Consider the following 17,860-nt stretch of genomic DNA (forward strand, 5'->3'; position numbering starts at 1 on the left):
CATGGGTGGGGGTGGGGTGGGGGGCAGGTTGAGCCATGCCTGGCACACACAAGTGGTACCACAGCCAAAGCCATGGCCATCACTGTCGAGTGGCCCACATGGTCCTCCCTGAGCGGGAGTGTGTGCACACAGTGCCATACTGTGTTAAGCAGGGCCACGTCAGCACGACGAGCTGCCAGTGTTTTGTCAAAGAGCACTGCCAAAGCCAGCAGGTCCTACGCTGAGGGATGGGGAAGGCCATGCCAGGGGCCCTGCTCCTAGACACTCACTGTTCAGAGGGAGGGGGTCAGCGATGAGCTACATTCAGGTCCAACACAGGATGTCTGAAAACAAGCCCAAGCGCTGTGCCCTCCAAGCATTTAACCCACAACAAATGGCCTAGATCGCCCCTTACACAGAGGAGCCGATGGAATGTATTTAAAAAACAAGTGACTTCACTGAGAACACAGGCTCGGGTTTCCAGGACTGAGACGAACAGATCCAGAGCAGGTCACACGGACACGGACGCCTCACTCACTCGGCAGAAAGGGAAACCTCCAGACGGCACAGACTCAGAGCACAGGGGCTCCTGTCTCCACACCCAGACTATGCCATTTGTCCATTCTGCAGGGAGGCCGGGGCACTGCAGAGACAGCTCTAGAGCAGTGCTGGCAGCTGTGTACCTGTCTGGTGTTCTACCCAGGCAGGAGCAAACCAAACTCCTCGACTCCTTCCGGTGAGTCCTGTCATGACACACACACACACACACACACGCACACGCACACTGACAGTCTTTCGAGAGCCATCCTTCAATTCCTTAAACCACGCTGGCAGTGCCTTCCACCACCACCAGAGAGGGGCAGGGCGGGAGCATAGGAACTGGAACCGGTTCCCTCGGTGACAGCATATCTCTTCAAGCCACACTCAGTTGGTGTTTCCCCACAGCCTCCTCTGGGAACTCAGAGGTGGCCATTTGTCAGGATGCACATGCGGCTTTATTTGCACGTCCCCAGGGGGCAGTTAAGCAGCTCCTTTGGAGGGAGAGGGCATCCCTAGGATGGGGAGAGCCTGTTCTCCCACGTCTGACCCTGTGCCATGGTGACAACGCAGCCCCCCCCCCACCGTCCCAACTGTGCCGTTGGTCGGGGGGTCCTTGGAATCCGACTAGCGCAGCATACACAGGAGGGTGGGACAAGGGCTCAGATGAGCCCCACTGGAGAGAGGCTGTCGGCTGACAGTGCCAGTCCTGTAGGCCTAGGGGCTGGTGGACTCCTCCTGGGGGCAATTCCGTCCTTGGCATCCGAGAGGAGCATGAAGTATTTGCAAGGCGCGGATATTTCCCCATGTAAGACCTCCTCAACATGCCAGAGCCTCCCCTCTACAGCACTCTCCCCACTAACCTTCAGCGGTGGGTAAACTGCCTTGCTCACGACCAACACGCCCTCCTCCCTCCCCTCCCTTCTCAGCAATCGCTGGTCACTGGTGTCCACGTTGTGTGTCAAGAGTTATTGCTCTAAGGTAGGAAAGGACACCCACACTCAGCTGGCGGAGACAAGAGACACACCACAGTGCACACCGTGGGCCTAGCTCTTGGCCCAGCTGTGGGAGGTGGACCAGACGCTCCACGGAGGGCACCCTCAGGAGGTGGTGCCACACCTGTCTAGAGCCGTGCTGTATAGGTTCAAAACACTTGGTTGCTGAGAATCCGACGCAGAGAAAGACTTTCAGACGAGGGGAAATGGCATCCTGCTTGTACAAAGCCCGCCTTCTCTGCTGCACCCCTTCAAAGACGACGTCCCATCCCGTGACCCCACCAGGTGGGAGCTCCCTCAAGCACAGGCATACCCGCTCCCTCCCTCGCACGCACGCAAGCACAGGCCCTCCTGGGCTCTGCCCACCAACACCCGCCCTCCCAGTGCTGGCTCAGTGCACGGGAAACGCACCATATCCCCCCGCCTGGATGGGCGTTTTCGGAGAAGCACAAGTGTACAGACTGAAATCCTCTGTCTGGAAGCCGGCCCGGTTCAACGAGGGTTCGGATGCACTGCGGTGAATTTTTGGCAACGAGCGGGCCAGCAACTCGATAGAGGCAAGGATCTGAAACACAAACACACACACAGTGATAACCTGCGGTGCAAGTCTGAAGGGCCCACGCCGGTATGAGGCGGCACCGGGCACCAGAGGCTGTCTGCAGCACATCCCTACAGGACTCCTTACAAAAAGGTGCCCTGTCAGGGCATGACGCTCCTCCGAGAAGCAACAAGAAGGGCAGACGGAAGCTCCAGTGACGTGGGAATGTATTACGCGGGAAAGGCCAGGGCACGGTGGGGGGTGGGGATGTGTGCGCGAGTGCGTGTGGGCTGGGTTGTTGCTCTCTGGGGGCCTAAATGTTTGTGTCCCCCACCCCCAGGTGTCCCCAGGCATCGAGCAGAGGGTCTCCGGTGTTCTGATTGTGTGGGTTCTCCCCAGCCCTGCACCTCACGTCAGCAGTGCTCAGTGTCCCCTAATCGGGCCTCTCCCGTGTGGACAGCCAGGGCAGGCTGCACCATACTGCTGTCCCTGGGCTGACGCTGTCCGTCACTGACAGCTTAGCACCCTCCTGTGGTCATTCACCACGTTGGCCATGGCTTCTATGACTTGTTCATCTTTCAGTTTCTCTAACTTAGTGCTACCACACAAAGGTTGAGTCATCTCTTTTCACCCCTCTGTGAGCTCTGCCTCTGCTCCCTACTGCACAGCCTGGCTGTGTGCGCTGGGTCTTCGCCAGCTGAGCTGTGAGCTGCAGTCAGTGTGGACCATCAGTCAGGGACACGAGTGGGAGGGGCAACTGGACAAACGCTCCAGGGGTGGGGGAGGCACCCTGCCGGTGGGTTTGAAGGTGGCAGGCACGGCAGCCCTGGAGCCCCCTTCCCAGGTTTTCAGTGTGGAAAGGGGCTTCAAGTCCAAAATGTCCAGGAGATGCAGGCGGCACCTCAGCACCCCCCGCCCCCACCCACACACACCTCTCTCACGATGGTTTCTGTGTGTGTGTGTTCGTCCATCCCCAGTGACATACAGCAGCAGGGCTCTACACACACACACAAACACACACGCACACACACCCTCTCTCTCTCTCTCTCTCTCTCTCACAGTGGTGTCTGTGTGTGTGTCCGTCCATCCCCAGTGGCTACAGCAACAGGGCTCTGCACACACACACACACACACACACACACACACACACACACACACACACACACACACACCCTCTCTCTCCCGGTGTGTGTGTCCGTCCATCCCCAGTGGCTACAGCAGCAGAGCTCTACACACACACACACACACACCCTCTCTCTCTCACGGTGTGTGTGTCCGTCCATCCCCAGTGGCTACAGCAGCAGGGCTCTGCTCACCTGGGGAAAGAGTGGCCTCTCGTCGCGTTTCTTCTTTAGGCACTCAGCCGTCAGTCTCTTCATGGCTTTGGGGCAGTTACTGCGAACCTTGCTGAGATCCGGGGACAGGTACCCCCGGCCCACCATGAAGATGATCTGAGAGGAGACACACACGGTCATGCAGCCTCCATGTGGCTCTGGGCGAGGTAGGGGTGGGGGGCATGAAGACACTAACACGGACAAAAGGGGCCTCGGCTGGGGCTCTGGCAGGCTCACCACTCACCTGGTCCCTGTTGTTGATGTTGGAGTACGGCAGCTGGCCCGTCATGAGTTCGTACAGAACAATCCCAAAGGCATACACGTCCGACTGGAAACTGTAGGGGTTCTTGTCCTGCATTCGGATCACTTCCGGAGCCTGTCAGCACACACCAAGGAAAGCAGGCGGGTTCAAGTGACTCGTCTCAGCGAAGTGAAGACTGGGGACCGACAGGGTTTTCCTGGGCACAGCCCCCCCTCCTCTTACCCACAGTCAGGGATAACTCTGACTCCCTCCCACTCCAGGGCTCAGCAGGGACAAAGCACTTTCAGAGCCACAGGAGGTGGGGAGGAGCCACACAACCCACTGCTCGCAGTCTGCACTCTGCTGCACTCTTGTACAACTCCAAGTCCCAACACAACACCACCTCCGTGAGGGACAGACTGAAAAACTCTACTGTAAAGTCTCTGAAACTAAGACAAAGCCCATGGAAGAGCTCTCCTTCTGGAGCAGCTTCACCTCACTGTTGTTGGAAGGAGGCTTGGGGGAGGGGGGGGGAGCACACTACCTATTGACAAGAAATGCAGTTAATGAAGTGACCACGTACAACTTTCTACCAACCCCCTGCTCGAGGGCGTCACTCAGCGCAACCAGGTGAGGACGACCACAGGACTCCTGAGACCACGCTTCCTGGTTGGCAATCAGTTCCAGTCTGGCGTGGCAGACCCACAAGGACTTGCACCACAGCACAAGGTGCTAGTGGCCACTCTCCTGTCAGGTGTCCACAGAACACCAAGCTTGCTAGCCTGCTGCCCGTGTGCCAGCCAGCAGGGGCTCAACCAGGAGGGTCGCACCCACAGATGTGGCCGTGCCCAACTTTTCCAGTCACAGGAAGCACAGTTTCAGATGCCCAGTGTTGCCCTGTCCCTCGGAGGTCTTGTTCCTGCAGACTTGGACCTGTTTGTCTTCCTTTCAGGACACAGTGCCACCCTCCTTACAAGGTGTGCCCTCAGAGGAGTCCAGCGCCCTGACTCTGCAGCGCCCTTGGGACAACTTCCCACGGTGCACACAGGAGCCTGACAAGTGGGGCTTCAGATGTCCTTACAGCTGTTTCCTGCAGGGGATCCCCGAGCCTCTGAGCAGGTGACATTACTGCTTCAGAGACTTTGGGACAGCCCGCCTTCTACTCAGGGCAGTGGCTTTCAGGATTCTTCCTCTTGTCAACAGGACTCAGGACCCCAAAGAGCTGCTGTCTCATGGTTGGCATCTGTGGGTATGTGCAGTCCCCAAACAACTGAGACCCGCTACCAAGGCTCAGCTCATCCAGTCAGAAGTAACCTATAACACTGATCACCTAGCTAAAAAAAATCAAAGTCCAACAAAACAAAGATTAGCTGGGGGGAATGGGCTCAGCAGAAGTAGGGCCCCATGGCAGCCCCCACCATGTCATCTGGTTGCAAGTGTGAAAAGGCTGGCTGCACCCATGGAGGATCTCAAGGCCCCTGACAGCCTGAGCACCCTGGGGAGCTCACGTGAGAATGGGGGTGCCCACAGAGTCCGGGCTTCCACAGTCCTTCCCACAGAGCAGCGCCCAGACGAAGGTGGAGGGCTGCACAGGGTGAAAACTGACCTCGTCCTGCCAGGCTGCGTCCAGTCTGAAAGGGGTCACTTTCCAACTGAGACTGACACACAACATGAAACAGCCTCTCTTGAGAAGAGCCGTTTAGGGGCACAACCTCGGACTGGCTGCAGACCCCACTTCTGAAGAGGCAAGGCCCCCCCAGGTCTGGAAAGAGGGCACCCAGCACTTCATTACAAAATATTTGAAATAGGCAATTCTGAACAAAAGTCAAAAGTGTTTGTAAAAATCTCTGGGGTGTGGGGTGTGTGATTCAAACATTTAAGTTCCTTAATACCCTTGTAAGGAGAGAGGAGAGTGGAACTCTGCTCGACAGCATCTGGTGCACTCAGGAACCCATTGCAAAAGCCGCTCCTGGGCCAAGACGGGCTTCCGACTCCTCACAGAAAGCCTGGGACAGCTCCCCAGGTCTGCCCCACAGGGCAGGGTGTGGTGGTTGGTCAGCCACCCGTGTGGTGCCCCACCCTCCACAGCAGGTCAGGAGGCAGCGTCTTACCATCCACAAGATGGATCCTGACAGCTGTTCAAACTGGTGGGACCCGCTCCAGCGGGACTTCACGGTGGCCAGACCAAAGTCGCCTATCTTCACCGTGAGGTCTTCATGAAGAAAGATATCTGAGGGCGGTTAAGTGAAGGAAAACGACAAGCCTCGCTTCCTGTCAGAGCCAAGGCGACGACCGCTTGGGTCACTCCCAATATGGCGGTCTGTCTGTCCAAGGCGCTAGGACTTCCAGGTTCCCGTAAAGAGAAGAACCATTTCACAGCAACTGTATTTAGATGACAGCACCTGCCTGGATGAAGTGAAGCACATCAGGCCTGGGGTGTACTTGGGAGAGGCCAGAGGCCATTCCGTGTTTGCAGAGGGGTCTGCCGAACACCCACCCACCCCACGGGCCTCCTGGGTGGGCAAAGCCCCTCCGTGAAACGCTCGTCTGGGCTTAAGGAAGGCGAAAGACCACACCGCGCCTGGCTCTCAGGGGCTCACGGGCACAGGCTCAGGCTTAGGGCTCCCAGCGACAGACGCCAACCCCTGAAGACTGAGCCATTGCTGTCAAGTGCGTGCTCAGATGGATCAGACAAAGGCGGTCTCAGGGGCTTGCACCGAGGAAGGCTTTCCAGCTCCCTCCACAGTGCTCCGGTCTGGGCAGGGAGGCAGGCTCCGGAGAAGGGGCTGCGTAAGGAAGGATACTATTACTCTTGAGGTCTCTGTGGATGATGGACTTGGCGTGCAAGTAACTGAAAAACAGGACAGGAACGTCTGAGAAAGGGCTCCAGCACGGCAAGGGTTAAGCACACAGAAGCCACCCAGCACACCGAGAGGGAAACAGGCGGTTCCAGCCACACTGGGCTCTGACTGCCAGACCTCACCTTGCATTCTATGCATCTGCTTTCTCCCTCTGGATTCCCCAGCAGAGACCTGTCTCTCCATCTGAACCTCTGTGCCCCACCCCATCCTCCGAATCCACGTCAGCACGTTCCCGCCCGCTCCCACCCATCATCCGGACAGACGGACAAGCCGCACACAAACCCAACTCCAGCCAAATTTCCCGTGACTTCTGCGATCTAGGCACCACCCTGATTCCTGGGCACGTGCTTCACAGAGCAGACAGCATCTGCACCCACAGCGGGGCTCTGCCACCCAGAGGGCTGTAGTGTACTGGCTGTCCAGGGGGTTTTGGTCCCTAGGGCCAAGGAGCAGCGAGGGCTCATCTGGCATGACTCAGGTGGCGGAAAGCGGGCTCTGCCCACGGCGAGCCGTGAGCTCTGAGAACCAGCATCCAGCTCTCACCCCCACTTTCACATCCTGACTTTCGCAGAGAACAAGATTGTGGAAATGATTTTTCAGATAAAAATTTGCGTTTGAAATGAGCAACTTCTCATCCCAGTACAGCCTCCCTCACAGCATGCATGTGCCTGCCTGAGAAACACATGGCACATGGAGGTAGATGGGAAACCTGCCCCCCCCACACCCTGGAAGAGGGGGTAAGTGCCGAGCGAGGGGGCTGGTGGAGGAGTACGGGTCCTTCAGTCCAGAATCGAGGAGCCTAGCACACAGCACAAGTGCTGAGATGTGTCTCCTTCGAGATGGAAAACACACGCGGGGGCACATGCAACATGAAGGAACATGACAACGTGAAGAGCAGGAAGACTGGTGCCCCGCTAGGTCCGTCTGTCCGGGCAGGTCGAGCAGAGCCTGTGGGCAGGATGGGCTGGATGCGGCCTGCACCCAACAGTCCAGAGATTCAGGCTTGGGGAGCTAGCTGCCCAACTAGGATGGGGTGGTCCCCAGTGGCAGCAGAGGAGGGGACTGAGAGAAAGAGCCTTTCTTGGCTGGGATGGCTTCAGCTCAGTCAGCTGGCTTTCATGGATGGGCCTTTGGGGCCAGGCCTTCGTCTACCTCCTGACACCTCCCCCGCGCAGTGATGCTTCCAATGGCATCTGTCAGAGTCGTGGTGGGACTACAGGGAGGACCAAAACTGTCACCTGCAGCTGAAAGCCACGCAGCAACTCCAGCGAAAGGGTTTCCAGTTCGCCGGGGCCTGGAGCCACCAGGAGTGAGGGGTCTCAGAAAGTCTACACTAACCGTCTCCGCAGAGGAAGAGAACAGGAAAAGAAGCTGGGGCTGGCCTCTGGCTACGCTGTGGTGCCATAACTGGGGGTGAAACCCTGCTCCCAGAGATCCCCATGTGTCAGAGGCTCAGCTCTACGGGGCTCTCAGGGGCTGGGGACTTTGCTGGTCCTTCTTCCAAGGCACCGCTGGGTGGGTTTCCAACGGCCAACCCTTCCAGCAGGAGCCATGTGCTGGGCTGTCTGCAGCACTGGGGCTCTGCTACAAGACACTCTCTGCCGGGGCACCTGCACTCTGGGCACTCGCTCCACAGCGAGCCCAGCTCCAGGTCTCGGAGGAGGGACGTGGAGGCTGGGGTGTGCTACTCCACGCCACCTGTTGCAGGCCCACTGCTGAGATCCTTCCGCTCTGGCTACTGGTCATTAGCAGTCTCCTGTGTCCGTGCTCTGTTTTGGCTCTAAGAAGGGCCCTGCTTCTCTTTCTCTCTCACACATGCTGGCTGCTAGGATTGCCTGACACATCCATGCTGTTCCAAATGCCTGCCTGGGCCAGGCTGTGCAGGCAGGGGACACACATGGAGGCAGAGCAAGGACCCGCCTCCACATCCTGTGCTAGTTTCAGGTGGAACAGACAGGAGCAGCATGCAAGGTGAGCACAGCGACCTTCTCTCACCAGGTGACATGAATGAAAGGGAAGTGAGGGCAAAGCCCTAGGAGGACACTGTCTTTCCCGCCGTGGCCCTGAGTCTGACAGGCCCTGGCGTGCCTTCCCTGGGAGCCGAGGCTATCTGCAGCACAGAGGCTCGCTGTGCGCCTCCTGGCTGACCACATGCTGGTGGACAGGCTAGGCCATTGGCATCTGGCAAAAGCCTCAAGAAACAGACCCACTTACGGAAGGGACACCAACTCGGGGCTGGGGTGTGAGCAATGGTTACAGGAGGAGAGGGGACAGGGAAGCTAGACCCCCGAGCGCCACACCTCCCTGTCTGCTGTCTCTTGTTCCCTGAGGGTCTGAGGTAGCCCCCCACGAGGGGATACGTGGGGTGTCAGGGCGATGAGGACACGGATCTCACCACTCAGAGAGCCTCCAAGCGTACATGCACCGCCGTGTCAGCTTTTGGCCGAAGTGACACCAGATGCCTTTTGTCCCCTTCACACTGCCCCACTCGTTGGCACACGCTGAAGGGAAGCTCGAGCCTGCGCAGCCAAACCAGGAGCATTGTGCAAGCGGAGCCCTTTCCCGACTCACAAACCGGAACTCCACAGACAGGAGTCAAGCTCGCTGTTGACTCAGCCACCCCACAGAGCAGGCCAGGGAAGAACTGCCCTGGGAGTTGCAGAGGTGATAACGCTTTAGGGGAGCAGATGACCTCACCGTTGACCCCCATACAAACAGCTCCCCTTGATGATCAGAAAGGACCAAGACACAGCTTTTCCACATTTCCCTCCCTGGCATCGACCATGTGCACACAGAGAGAAGCTGACTCCCAAGCGTAACGAGCTGTCCCACTATCAGCATTGCTATTCTGACCCCTGACAGCTTAGCAAACTCACCACAGCTAGCCACACACGGCCAGTTCAATGCTTCCCACAGAGGACACTCCCCCCCTTCCCCCCGCGGGAGGCCACCTGACTCCTTCCTTAGTCCCAGGGCATAGTCAGACAGGGAGGGGACTTACTCCATGCCCTGTGCAGTCTGCCGTGCAATGTCAATGAGCTTGATCATCTCGAACTTGGTCTCGATGATGTGCAGGTGGTGGTACAGGCTGGAGCCCTCACACCACTGCGTGACAATCGCCAGCTGCGGCTTGGTCGAGTAGCCCATGAAGAGGAGAATGTTCACGTGTCGTGTTTTCCTGGAAAAACAAGTGAGGTGGGAAAGAGGGGAAGCTGACCAACTTTAGTAAGATGCCAGGCAGCTACCAAGCAGGGGACACGGTCTGAACAAAGGATTACACATACAAAACAGAGAAAGGACAACAGACAGTACAATTTAGGAGAGTCTCAGACGGGAGCTAGTCACACCTCCAAGTCTACCGAGCAAGAGCTTTCTTCGTGCACCTGACAGGCAGGCAGGTTCGCAGAGCTGCTTACGGCGTGTAAGGAGGGGCTCGAAGAAAGTAAAGGAAAGAGGAAAGAACTAGGAGGCAAAGGGCATTTATAGAGGTCTAAATACAGGCATGCACAAATGTAAATATATTTATATGTGACGATGGGGAAATAGATCTATGTGTATACATTTATAGGTTTAGTATTAAGGAAGACACTGGGCCTCTAGCCCACATGGAAGAAGCACACTAGCCTGTATGATCATGAGGTGTCGATGGGATCAGGTATCAAAGACCCAGAACAAAAAATCATAATGTGAATGAGGGGGGAAGTGCGGAGTACAGGCCCAAAGCCAATCTGTAAGCAATTGGACATCCCCTTACAGAAGGGTTGAGAGAAGACAGGCCAATCAGGTGCAGTGTACACCAATTAAGCATACAACTTTCCTCTCGTTCTTTAATGCTCCCCCAAACCCCCACTATCATGACCCTAATCCTACCTTACAAATCTGGCTCCAGCAGAACATGCACATAGGTACAGATAAGTGCTGGAAATCCAGGACAGATGATCCCTTCAGGGCCAGTGGTGAGAGTGGCAATACCGGGAGGGTGGAGGGAAGGTGGGGTAGAAAGGGGGAACCGATTACAAGGATCTACACATAACCTCCTCCCTGGGGGACTGACAACAGAAAAATGGGTGAAGGGAGACATTAGGCAGTATAAGATATGACAAAATAATAACATAAATTATCAAGGGTTCATGAGGGAGGGGGGAGTGGGGAGGGAGGGAGAAAAATAAAGAGCTGATAGCAAGGGCTCAAGTAGAAAGCAAATGTTTTGAGAATGATGATGGCAGCAAATGTACAAACATGTTCGGCACAACGATGTATGGATTTTGATGAGTTGTACAAGCCCCCAATAAAATTATATACATATAAAAAGGAGGGGCTCTGCTACCTAAGGTGTTTTCCCCCGAACTCTCCACAGGTGGCCCTGTCCTGTCCTGTCCCTGGACTGAGCCAGACTAGGTGTTAAGCCCTTCAACACAGAAGCCTTGTCTTGTCTTGTTTGAGCACACGTGTCACCTCAGGCCATCTCTCTATTACGTCAAGTAGAAAAAAGCCTTCTCCTTAAAAATGTCTTCACATGCGTCTTAGCTGTTGTTGAAAACAGTTTCCACCTGTCCCCGCAGTGACACCGGCAGTCCCTCCTGCATCACCATCTCTCACCTCCCCCAGATCCGCCCCCTCTTCAACGGCTGCTGTCCACCTCATCCCCACAGGGGGCTGGCTCTCTGATGCTCAGGGCAGGCCTTCTCTACTAAGCTAACTGCCCTTTGGTGTAAATAAGACTTCGGGGGAAATTGCTGGCTTAAAGTTTAAGGTGGAAAGGTTATCTGAGGATGACAGTTGTGGGGTCCATCCAGCCTCAATGGCTCCTGCAGTCGCTTCTGGATGCACTGTTCCCCCTGCACACTCAGGTTTGCTCCTCAAGCCCCACGCACAGGACGGGGCACAGTCTCTCCGTCTCTGGCCAGGGAAGCTTTTATTCTGATAGCACCAGTTTCTGAGCATTATTAAACTACCATTTCCACTTATCAGTTTTAGTAGGTGCAGGTCTCTTACAAGGAGGCCCGCCCTGGCAAGACTGGGAAGGATGCAAGCCAAACTTGTAAGGACTCTGCCCCAAGGCTGGCCCATTCTGAGCAAACCCACCCATGACCTCAAGGACAGCCCCACCCCTCACCTGAGTACTCCTACTTCGTTTTTGAAGGCTTGTAACTGCTGAGGTGTGGGTGCTGTCACATTCAGCATCTTCACCGCCACGTCACCTACACGACAACATCATGTCGACAGTCACTCCAATCTCTTGGAATTTAAAGCAAAAACTCCATGTGGACTTTAAAAAATCGGCCCCAATCCATCCAAGAGGGCCGCGACTCCTGAATCGGCCCTGATCTCTGCACCATCAGGAAGCCCAGGAGGATGGCGCTCTCATGTTTCACAACACCCCCACCCATCAGCCCCGAGCCCCTCAGGGCAGTAGCCGGTAAGCTCAGACTCGCTTCCCAAGAAAGCTGAACCCCCAGTGCTCGGCTTCCCACAGAAAACAGCAACCCTGCTTCTGCACAAGAAGTGCACGGATCACGATGGCAACGGTGTTCATGAGCGACTCTGAGTTCTGCCAGGCGGTGTGCACATGGGTGCGCAGAGCCAGCGGGCAAAGCAGTCAGCAGCAGGCACTATGTCCAGCATGTGTGCAGCCCCTCCTCCCTTCCCCCAGGCACCCCACCTGCACGTGGATTGGCCTAGTCACCAAAGGTCAAGGACCAGAATATTCAGTGGCCCTGCAGTGTAGTCCTATACAGAAGTGATCTGAGTGCTTATCAGAGATTCTACTGGAGACAGGACTCATTGTGCCAAGGCAGACGAAGGGAACGGCTGATGAGCAAGCCTGACAGGGGCCAGGCAGAGTGGGCCCTGCCAGCGGTTGTGCTAGGGGATGGGGTGATTCACAGCAGGCTTCCAGATGCCGGCCATGCTCCCTGGCCACTGGGTGAAGCCTGCATGAAGTGTCTGTTACTTTGTACGTACGTGGCACTTCAAGAACAAGTTAAATCTGTATCTGCTATTCTCAACTAGCAAAGCAGACACAGCACACACTGTAAGCAGTTTCAAATGTTGTATGCATCAAAAAAAAAAAAGACAATTCCCCGTGTTTTCGCTTAGTGAACACCACTATGCCCTTTTGGGGCTGTGTGTGTGTGTGGTATGGTGTGTGTGTGGTGTGTGTGGTGTGTGTGTGTGTGCTCGCGCGTGCGCGAGCATGCACTGACAGAAAGCAATGATCACTTGAAAGGACATGTCCTACAGTCCGAGTCCTTTTCTCTACGAGGCACGTACATGCTTGTACACAGCAGCCCAGGTAGGAGCTGTACGGGCAGCTTTCCTAGATGCCTGTAACGCCCGCACAGGCACATAAGGAAGCACCCGCTGCTTTGCCCTGTGCCTTGTAATCCATCCAAGCGGAGCTTGGGTTTATCTCCATCTGTCACAGCCATTAACAACTGGGCGGGAAGTCACTTGTTCACCCTGCTGCATCCTCAGGACAAGGTCCTGCCGATGGAGCGTGGGTTGCAGGAGCACTCCCATCTGTCAGCCTCCAGCACGAGCACAGCAATAGCTCACATACTGCAGACAACGCAGAGGCAAACAATGAGCCCCCCTCTGAAACCTTTGTGTGTTTTTGGAAGCGCAGTGAGGCTGGACCCTTGGAATATATTTACCAGCCACATTCAGGCCTTCCTCTGCTGAGGACCCTTCTCGCATGCTGACTTGGGGGTTATCACACAAAGGCGCTCATGAGCAGGTTCTTGTGGCAGAAAGCAGCTTCCCCGAGAGGCCACTCACACTAGCTGGGGGCGGGGACGTCACATACGCACCATGCCACTTGCCCTTGTAGACGGTTCCAAAGGACCCCGACCCAATCCTCTGTCCCACGGTGATCTGCCCATCGGGGATCTCCCAGTCGTCACTTGAATCCCGTCTTCCTAGGGTTTTCTTGGGGAAAACAGGGTAAAGGTCAAACCAAGTCAAAACAAAAGGTAAATCCTTCTGCCTCCCACTGTCACAGCCTCACATCTGTCTAAGAGGGCAGGCAGAGGCTAGGAAGAGAGGCAGATCTGTTTTTATAAAACACCCTCTGGAAGAACCCTTAACACATGCTCACTTGAATTTCAGCTCCAAGTCAGTATTACGGTAGGAACAGGAAATCTTTCATTGTGTTTAATCAGAAGTGCATGTGACTAAAATCAATACAACTTATAATTTGGAGGCCACGAAGGGTGAGATGAGCAGTACATACTGATGGCTGGTTTGGGAACGAGAGCCCCTGGTAACTGCTGGTCAATGGTGGAAGGATGTGCCACTCACGCCTCCCTCCCTGCACTCCACGGCCTCACAACCTACTGTCCCTTACAGAACCTCGACCAGGCAATCAGGCCCACGTCCCCAACAGCTGTGAGTTTATAAGTACAGACACATTTAGCAGAGCACATTTATTTCACTGTGGAAGCGGGAAGAAGGCCCTCTGGTAGTGCTTTACATTCCAGACTAGCCCTTTGGGATAGTCAAGTGTAAGCTGCCCACTCTTTTCCCATGCTTCAGAAGCAGGATGCCATTCCTCAGTCCCCCCAGAAGAACACCATTCTAACTCTTGTTCTGACTCAGTTACATCAGAGGTGTGGTAAGTATCGGTGTCGGGGACGATGATCTGGCATGCCTCCCCCTCTGGGCCTGAGTGTCAACACCCCTCAAAGATGCAGAGCCCAGTCTCACCATGCGATTCCTGTCTTCTGAGGATGACGAGGACTTCCGCTCCCGAGGCAGCCCTGGAGACTTCTGTAAGGCTTTCACGTTTGTGAGGGAGCCGGGTAAGGACGCAGGCGGGGTGGCCGACAAGCCAGTGGTGGACCCTAAGGCCAGGACAGAGAGAAGCCCGTTCAAGGAGGACGGGGTCGGCGGCTGCCCAGGGGGCCTTTTGGAATGCACAGGGATAAATGCAATGGCTCCTTGTCGATCTGAGATCTGCACCTCAGGCTGCAGGCACACACTAGGGTGACTGCTTCAGAGTTCGCAGGAGAAGCCATTTCTCTATGGGGACAAACACTACAAACATCCATTTTCAAGTGCAGTTTTAAAACGATAAATCTCCAAAGTCCGGGCCCCCTGGCACCCCATCTGGGGCCTTCCAAGCCTGGGTCCTCTGCAGCATCAGAGAGCCTCAACGCTGGCAGGTCTGGATGCCCCCCAGCTTCCCTCCCACCAGGGGCTGTGGGAAGCATCAAGCCCCTGTGTGCCCACTACATGGAGAGACTCAGTGGGGCGGCACACCCACCACTCCGGAGTGGTTCGGATTCTGATATCTCTCTCTCTCTCTCTCTCTCTCTCTCACACACACACACACACACACTCACTCACTCATTCACTCACTCACTCACTCAAAGTGGACTAGATGAGCTGAGAATGAAACTGTATCCTCCTCCCCCAACTACGGTGTGCTGAGGGTATGAGCCTCATACTTCCCTGAGGTCTGCTAATCTCTCTCTTTCTTTCTCTCTCTCTCTCTCTCTCTGAGACTTGGTTTTCTCACAGCCCTCTGCTTTCCACAGAACACAAAACACCCCTGGACAACACTAGGAAGGACATGAAGTCTACTGGTATTAGAAAAGTCTCAAACAAAAAAAAATCCAAAAGCCCAGTAAAATCTCCTATGAATGTGCTACTTGTAGTTTCTTACAAACTGTAAAAATGGGTCATGACCAGTATTAACAGCTGACAAGACTGTCACTTAGAATGAGGCCTTCGGACTACAGTAGCAGTCCCAGCCGCTTGCTGGCCCCCACCTGGCGGATGGGGGTCACCAAGACAAGGGGAAAGAAAGCAGCACACCAGGAGACAAGATGGTGGTGGCCGGTGCACAGAAGCATGGGTGGGAAGGGGGTGCGGCACATTCAGCGCGTTCCGGGCAGGCTGGCTGACACCAACAAGCACACGCTGGGAGGGGGAGGCACAAACAGCATCTGTGGTTTCTACTGAGTTTGCTTTGGGTGAAAATGAGAAAGAAGAGGCCCTCTACCTCTGCACACGGGGCCAGGCTCAAAATCAAACACTAGTTCACTGGGGACAGAATGGAGGAGGGGGCTGGGAGTCCGGGACTGGCATTTCCGAAGACAGCGCGCCAGCTGGTTCAAAGGGGCTGTTAAGAAGAGAGAGAGGGGCAGGCAGACACAGGAAGACAGACACAAAGAAGAAATGAAAGACGTCATGGGCGGAAGTATGAGGGCTCGTAGCCTGCTAACAAAATCATTCTGGACCTCTGATAAAGTCCGGTTACTGTCATCCCAGCCCAATGGTTTTAAAGCCACTACTGGAAAGGAGAGGTGCCACTGGGTCCTCAGAGCAAAGCAGATCGTGTCTGCGGCGGAGCAAACTGTGGGTGCGGACAGGATGGCGACCCTCAGATGCTGGATGTGTCGGGCAGAATCAACAGAAGCCACAGCTACGAGGACACATGGCAGTCATGCTAGCCACAACATGTACTGGAGGTCACGGGGTCACAGACAGAAGACACCAGCATCAGACCTCCCGGAGCCACATGCCACAGGAGACACGCCGCCTGCACAAAGTAGGGGTCATCTTGGCCACTGCCCAGAGCAGCCCTTGCAGGGTAGTGCAGGGGGCAGGGCCCAGGGAAGAGACCAAGTGGTAGGGGCAGTCCGGCAGCTTTGAGGGGAGCACCCACTGAGGCTCAGCACCAAAGCGCCATTCTGTGTCTCCCTCGAGTCTCTTTGCAACTGGACTCAAGATGAGAGCAGGGGGCTGTTTGTTCTAGAACCTGGGGCTAACGGGAAGGGCTCCTCTGGCGCCCTTGGCCCAGGAAAATAAACGCTGTGAGATCCTAAGCCCACGCTGGGGCCGTAGAGTTCACTACATTGCTTTTGCAGATGCTGTCACAGGCATGTATTTCAAAAGAATAGCAAGTGCGTGTTAAGACCCGACTTTCTATACTACAAGGCAGTGACAATGTCACTCGAGACTAAGTGAAGGTCAGGATTAAACTCTAGGTTCTCTCTGTGTCTAGGTCTGTAACTGAAGCAAGTATAAAGGGGACACGCAGCAAAGCACAGCACCCCTCTCCCACCCCATGAGAACAGATTTTAACTGAGGTCACCGCTTACCTCCATCACCGCGAAAGCCCTGGTCTCTGATCAAGTCCTACAAACAAACAGGAGCAGGTCTTATTCAGAGCACATGCCAGCAATAAGAACAGCACCGACTTACCCACCAGGAGTGGATTCTGAGCCGCCTGACTTAACAATGCTTTCCCCACATGCAAACAATGGGGAGGAAATAGAAAACCCATAAACTGATCCAGTGGGCTTGCTGTGAGCCGGGTTTGTTTTGTGGGTGCTCAGTTCTGGACAAGGTCCTGGGGTGGTTTCTGCCATCCAGGACTTAAGACCACATTGACACTCATTATTTAGTATCTAAGGGAGACACATTTACCAAGTGATGTTAACTTGCATGCACAACTCTAAAATAGCTTTACATGCTTGACAATGCACAAGGTCACCTGGCAGAGTGGAAACTAGACTCACAGGGACCACAGGGCCAATGGCAACACACACTGGTCAAAGGGGAGAAGCCCAAGCACCTGTCTGGGACAGCATGGACGGACACCCCCCGCCACAGAAACAGCAGCAAAGGGCGATGAACATAGTCTGTAAATTCAGCAGCTCAGTCAAAACTGAGCTTTGGGGCCATTGAGGGAAGGTGTCCCACGGTCTCCACAAAGCAGCCAAGGCCAGTGCTTTGCACACCCCCCTCCTCTTTGTCATGGCGGCCAGCAGACTCGGAGGGGAAGTGCCTGGAGACCAGTCAAGTATCTGACAGGCAGGCAGTGCGAGCCCAGCCCCCAATCCACAGGAGGCACATGCAGCAGTGCCCCTCGGTCCCATGGGTGGACCTGCTGGTTGTGGGTTGTGGGTTTGGTTGTTAAGTGTTTGAGGCCCCCCCAACACTGGCCAGTCCCTCTGTCTGTGACTCGAGGGCGAGGGAGCGGCTACTCACATCGATATTGACAGGTTCTATGGTGTTGATGTGCACGTTGGGGGCCGAGGAGGAGCGGTCTCGCTGCCCAAACTGATTTCGATGGTCTTCGTCTGCTGGTCGGAAGGGCTGTGGAATTGGAATGGATTTTGAAGGAGACGGGCTGGTGAGAATTGGGGGCCTGCAAAAATCAAGCCATTGGAAGATAAGACTTAGAGCAACCTCAGAGAGCTACTAGCAAAGTACAGAGAAAAGAAGCCACAAACATTTCCTTGTTTTATTTTTGCAAATTATAATCTTCACAGTTGAAAGCAGTACAGACATATTCAGTGACCCTGGTGTACATCCATTCACAACTCCCACTGCTGAGGGGCTGTGCTCAGGGAGCCCCCAGT

The 17,860-nt window shown here is 55.3% G+C and overlaps 1 protein-coding gene across 3 annotated transcripts in view; it reads right to left on the reverse strand.

The window, feature by feature from the left end:
* BRAF (B-Raf proto-oncogene, serine/threonine kinase) overlaps positions 1-17,860 on the reverse strand; it is a 79,035-nt gene that overhangs the window by 7,336 nt on the left and 53,839 nt on the right. For 2 of the 3 annotated variants that reach the window (XM_075558753.1, XM_075558750.1), the window contains 12 exons: positions 17,487-17,646; positions 16,595-16,631; positions 15,493-15,612; positions 14,193-14,329; positions 13,298-13,415; positions 11,602-11,686; positions 9,487-9,663; positions 6,429-6,475; positions 5,736-5,854; positions 3,628-3,759; positions 3,366-3,500; positions 1,923-2,076 (listed from right to left, as the gene is read on the reverse strand). In XM_075558753.1, coding sequence (XP_075414868.1) covers positions 1,923-2,076; positions 3,366-3,500; positions 3,628-3,759; positions 5,736-5,854; positions 6,429-6,475; positions 9,487-9,663; positions 11,602-11,686; positions 13,298-13,415; positions 14,193-14,329; positions 15,493-15,612; positions 16,595-16,631; positions 17,487-17,646 — 1,421 coding nt within the window. The remainder of the gene's footprint in view (positions 1-1,922; positions 2,077-3,365; positions 3,501-3,627; positions 3,760-5,735; positions 5,855-6,428; positions 6,476-9,486; positions 9,664-11,601; positions 11,687-13,297; positions 13,416-14,192; positions 14,330-15,492; positions 15,613-16,594; positions 16,632-17,486; positions 17,647-17,860) is intronic. The other variant, XM_075558751.1, reaches the window with a different exon arrangement.

Source organism: Tenrec ecaudatus, chromosome 9, assembly GCF_050624435.1.
Source record: "Tenrec ecaudatus isolate mTenEca1 chromosome 9, mTenEca1.hap1, whole genome shotgun sequence".
Taxonomy (NCBI): Eukaryota; Metazoa; Chordata; class Mammalia; order Afrosoricida; family Tenrecidae; genus Tenrec; species Tenrec ecaudatus.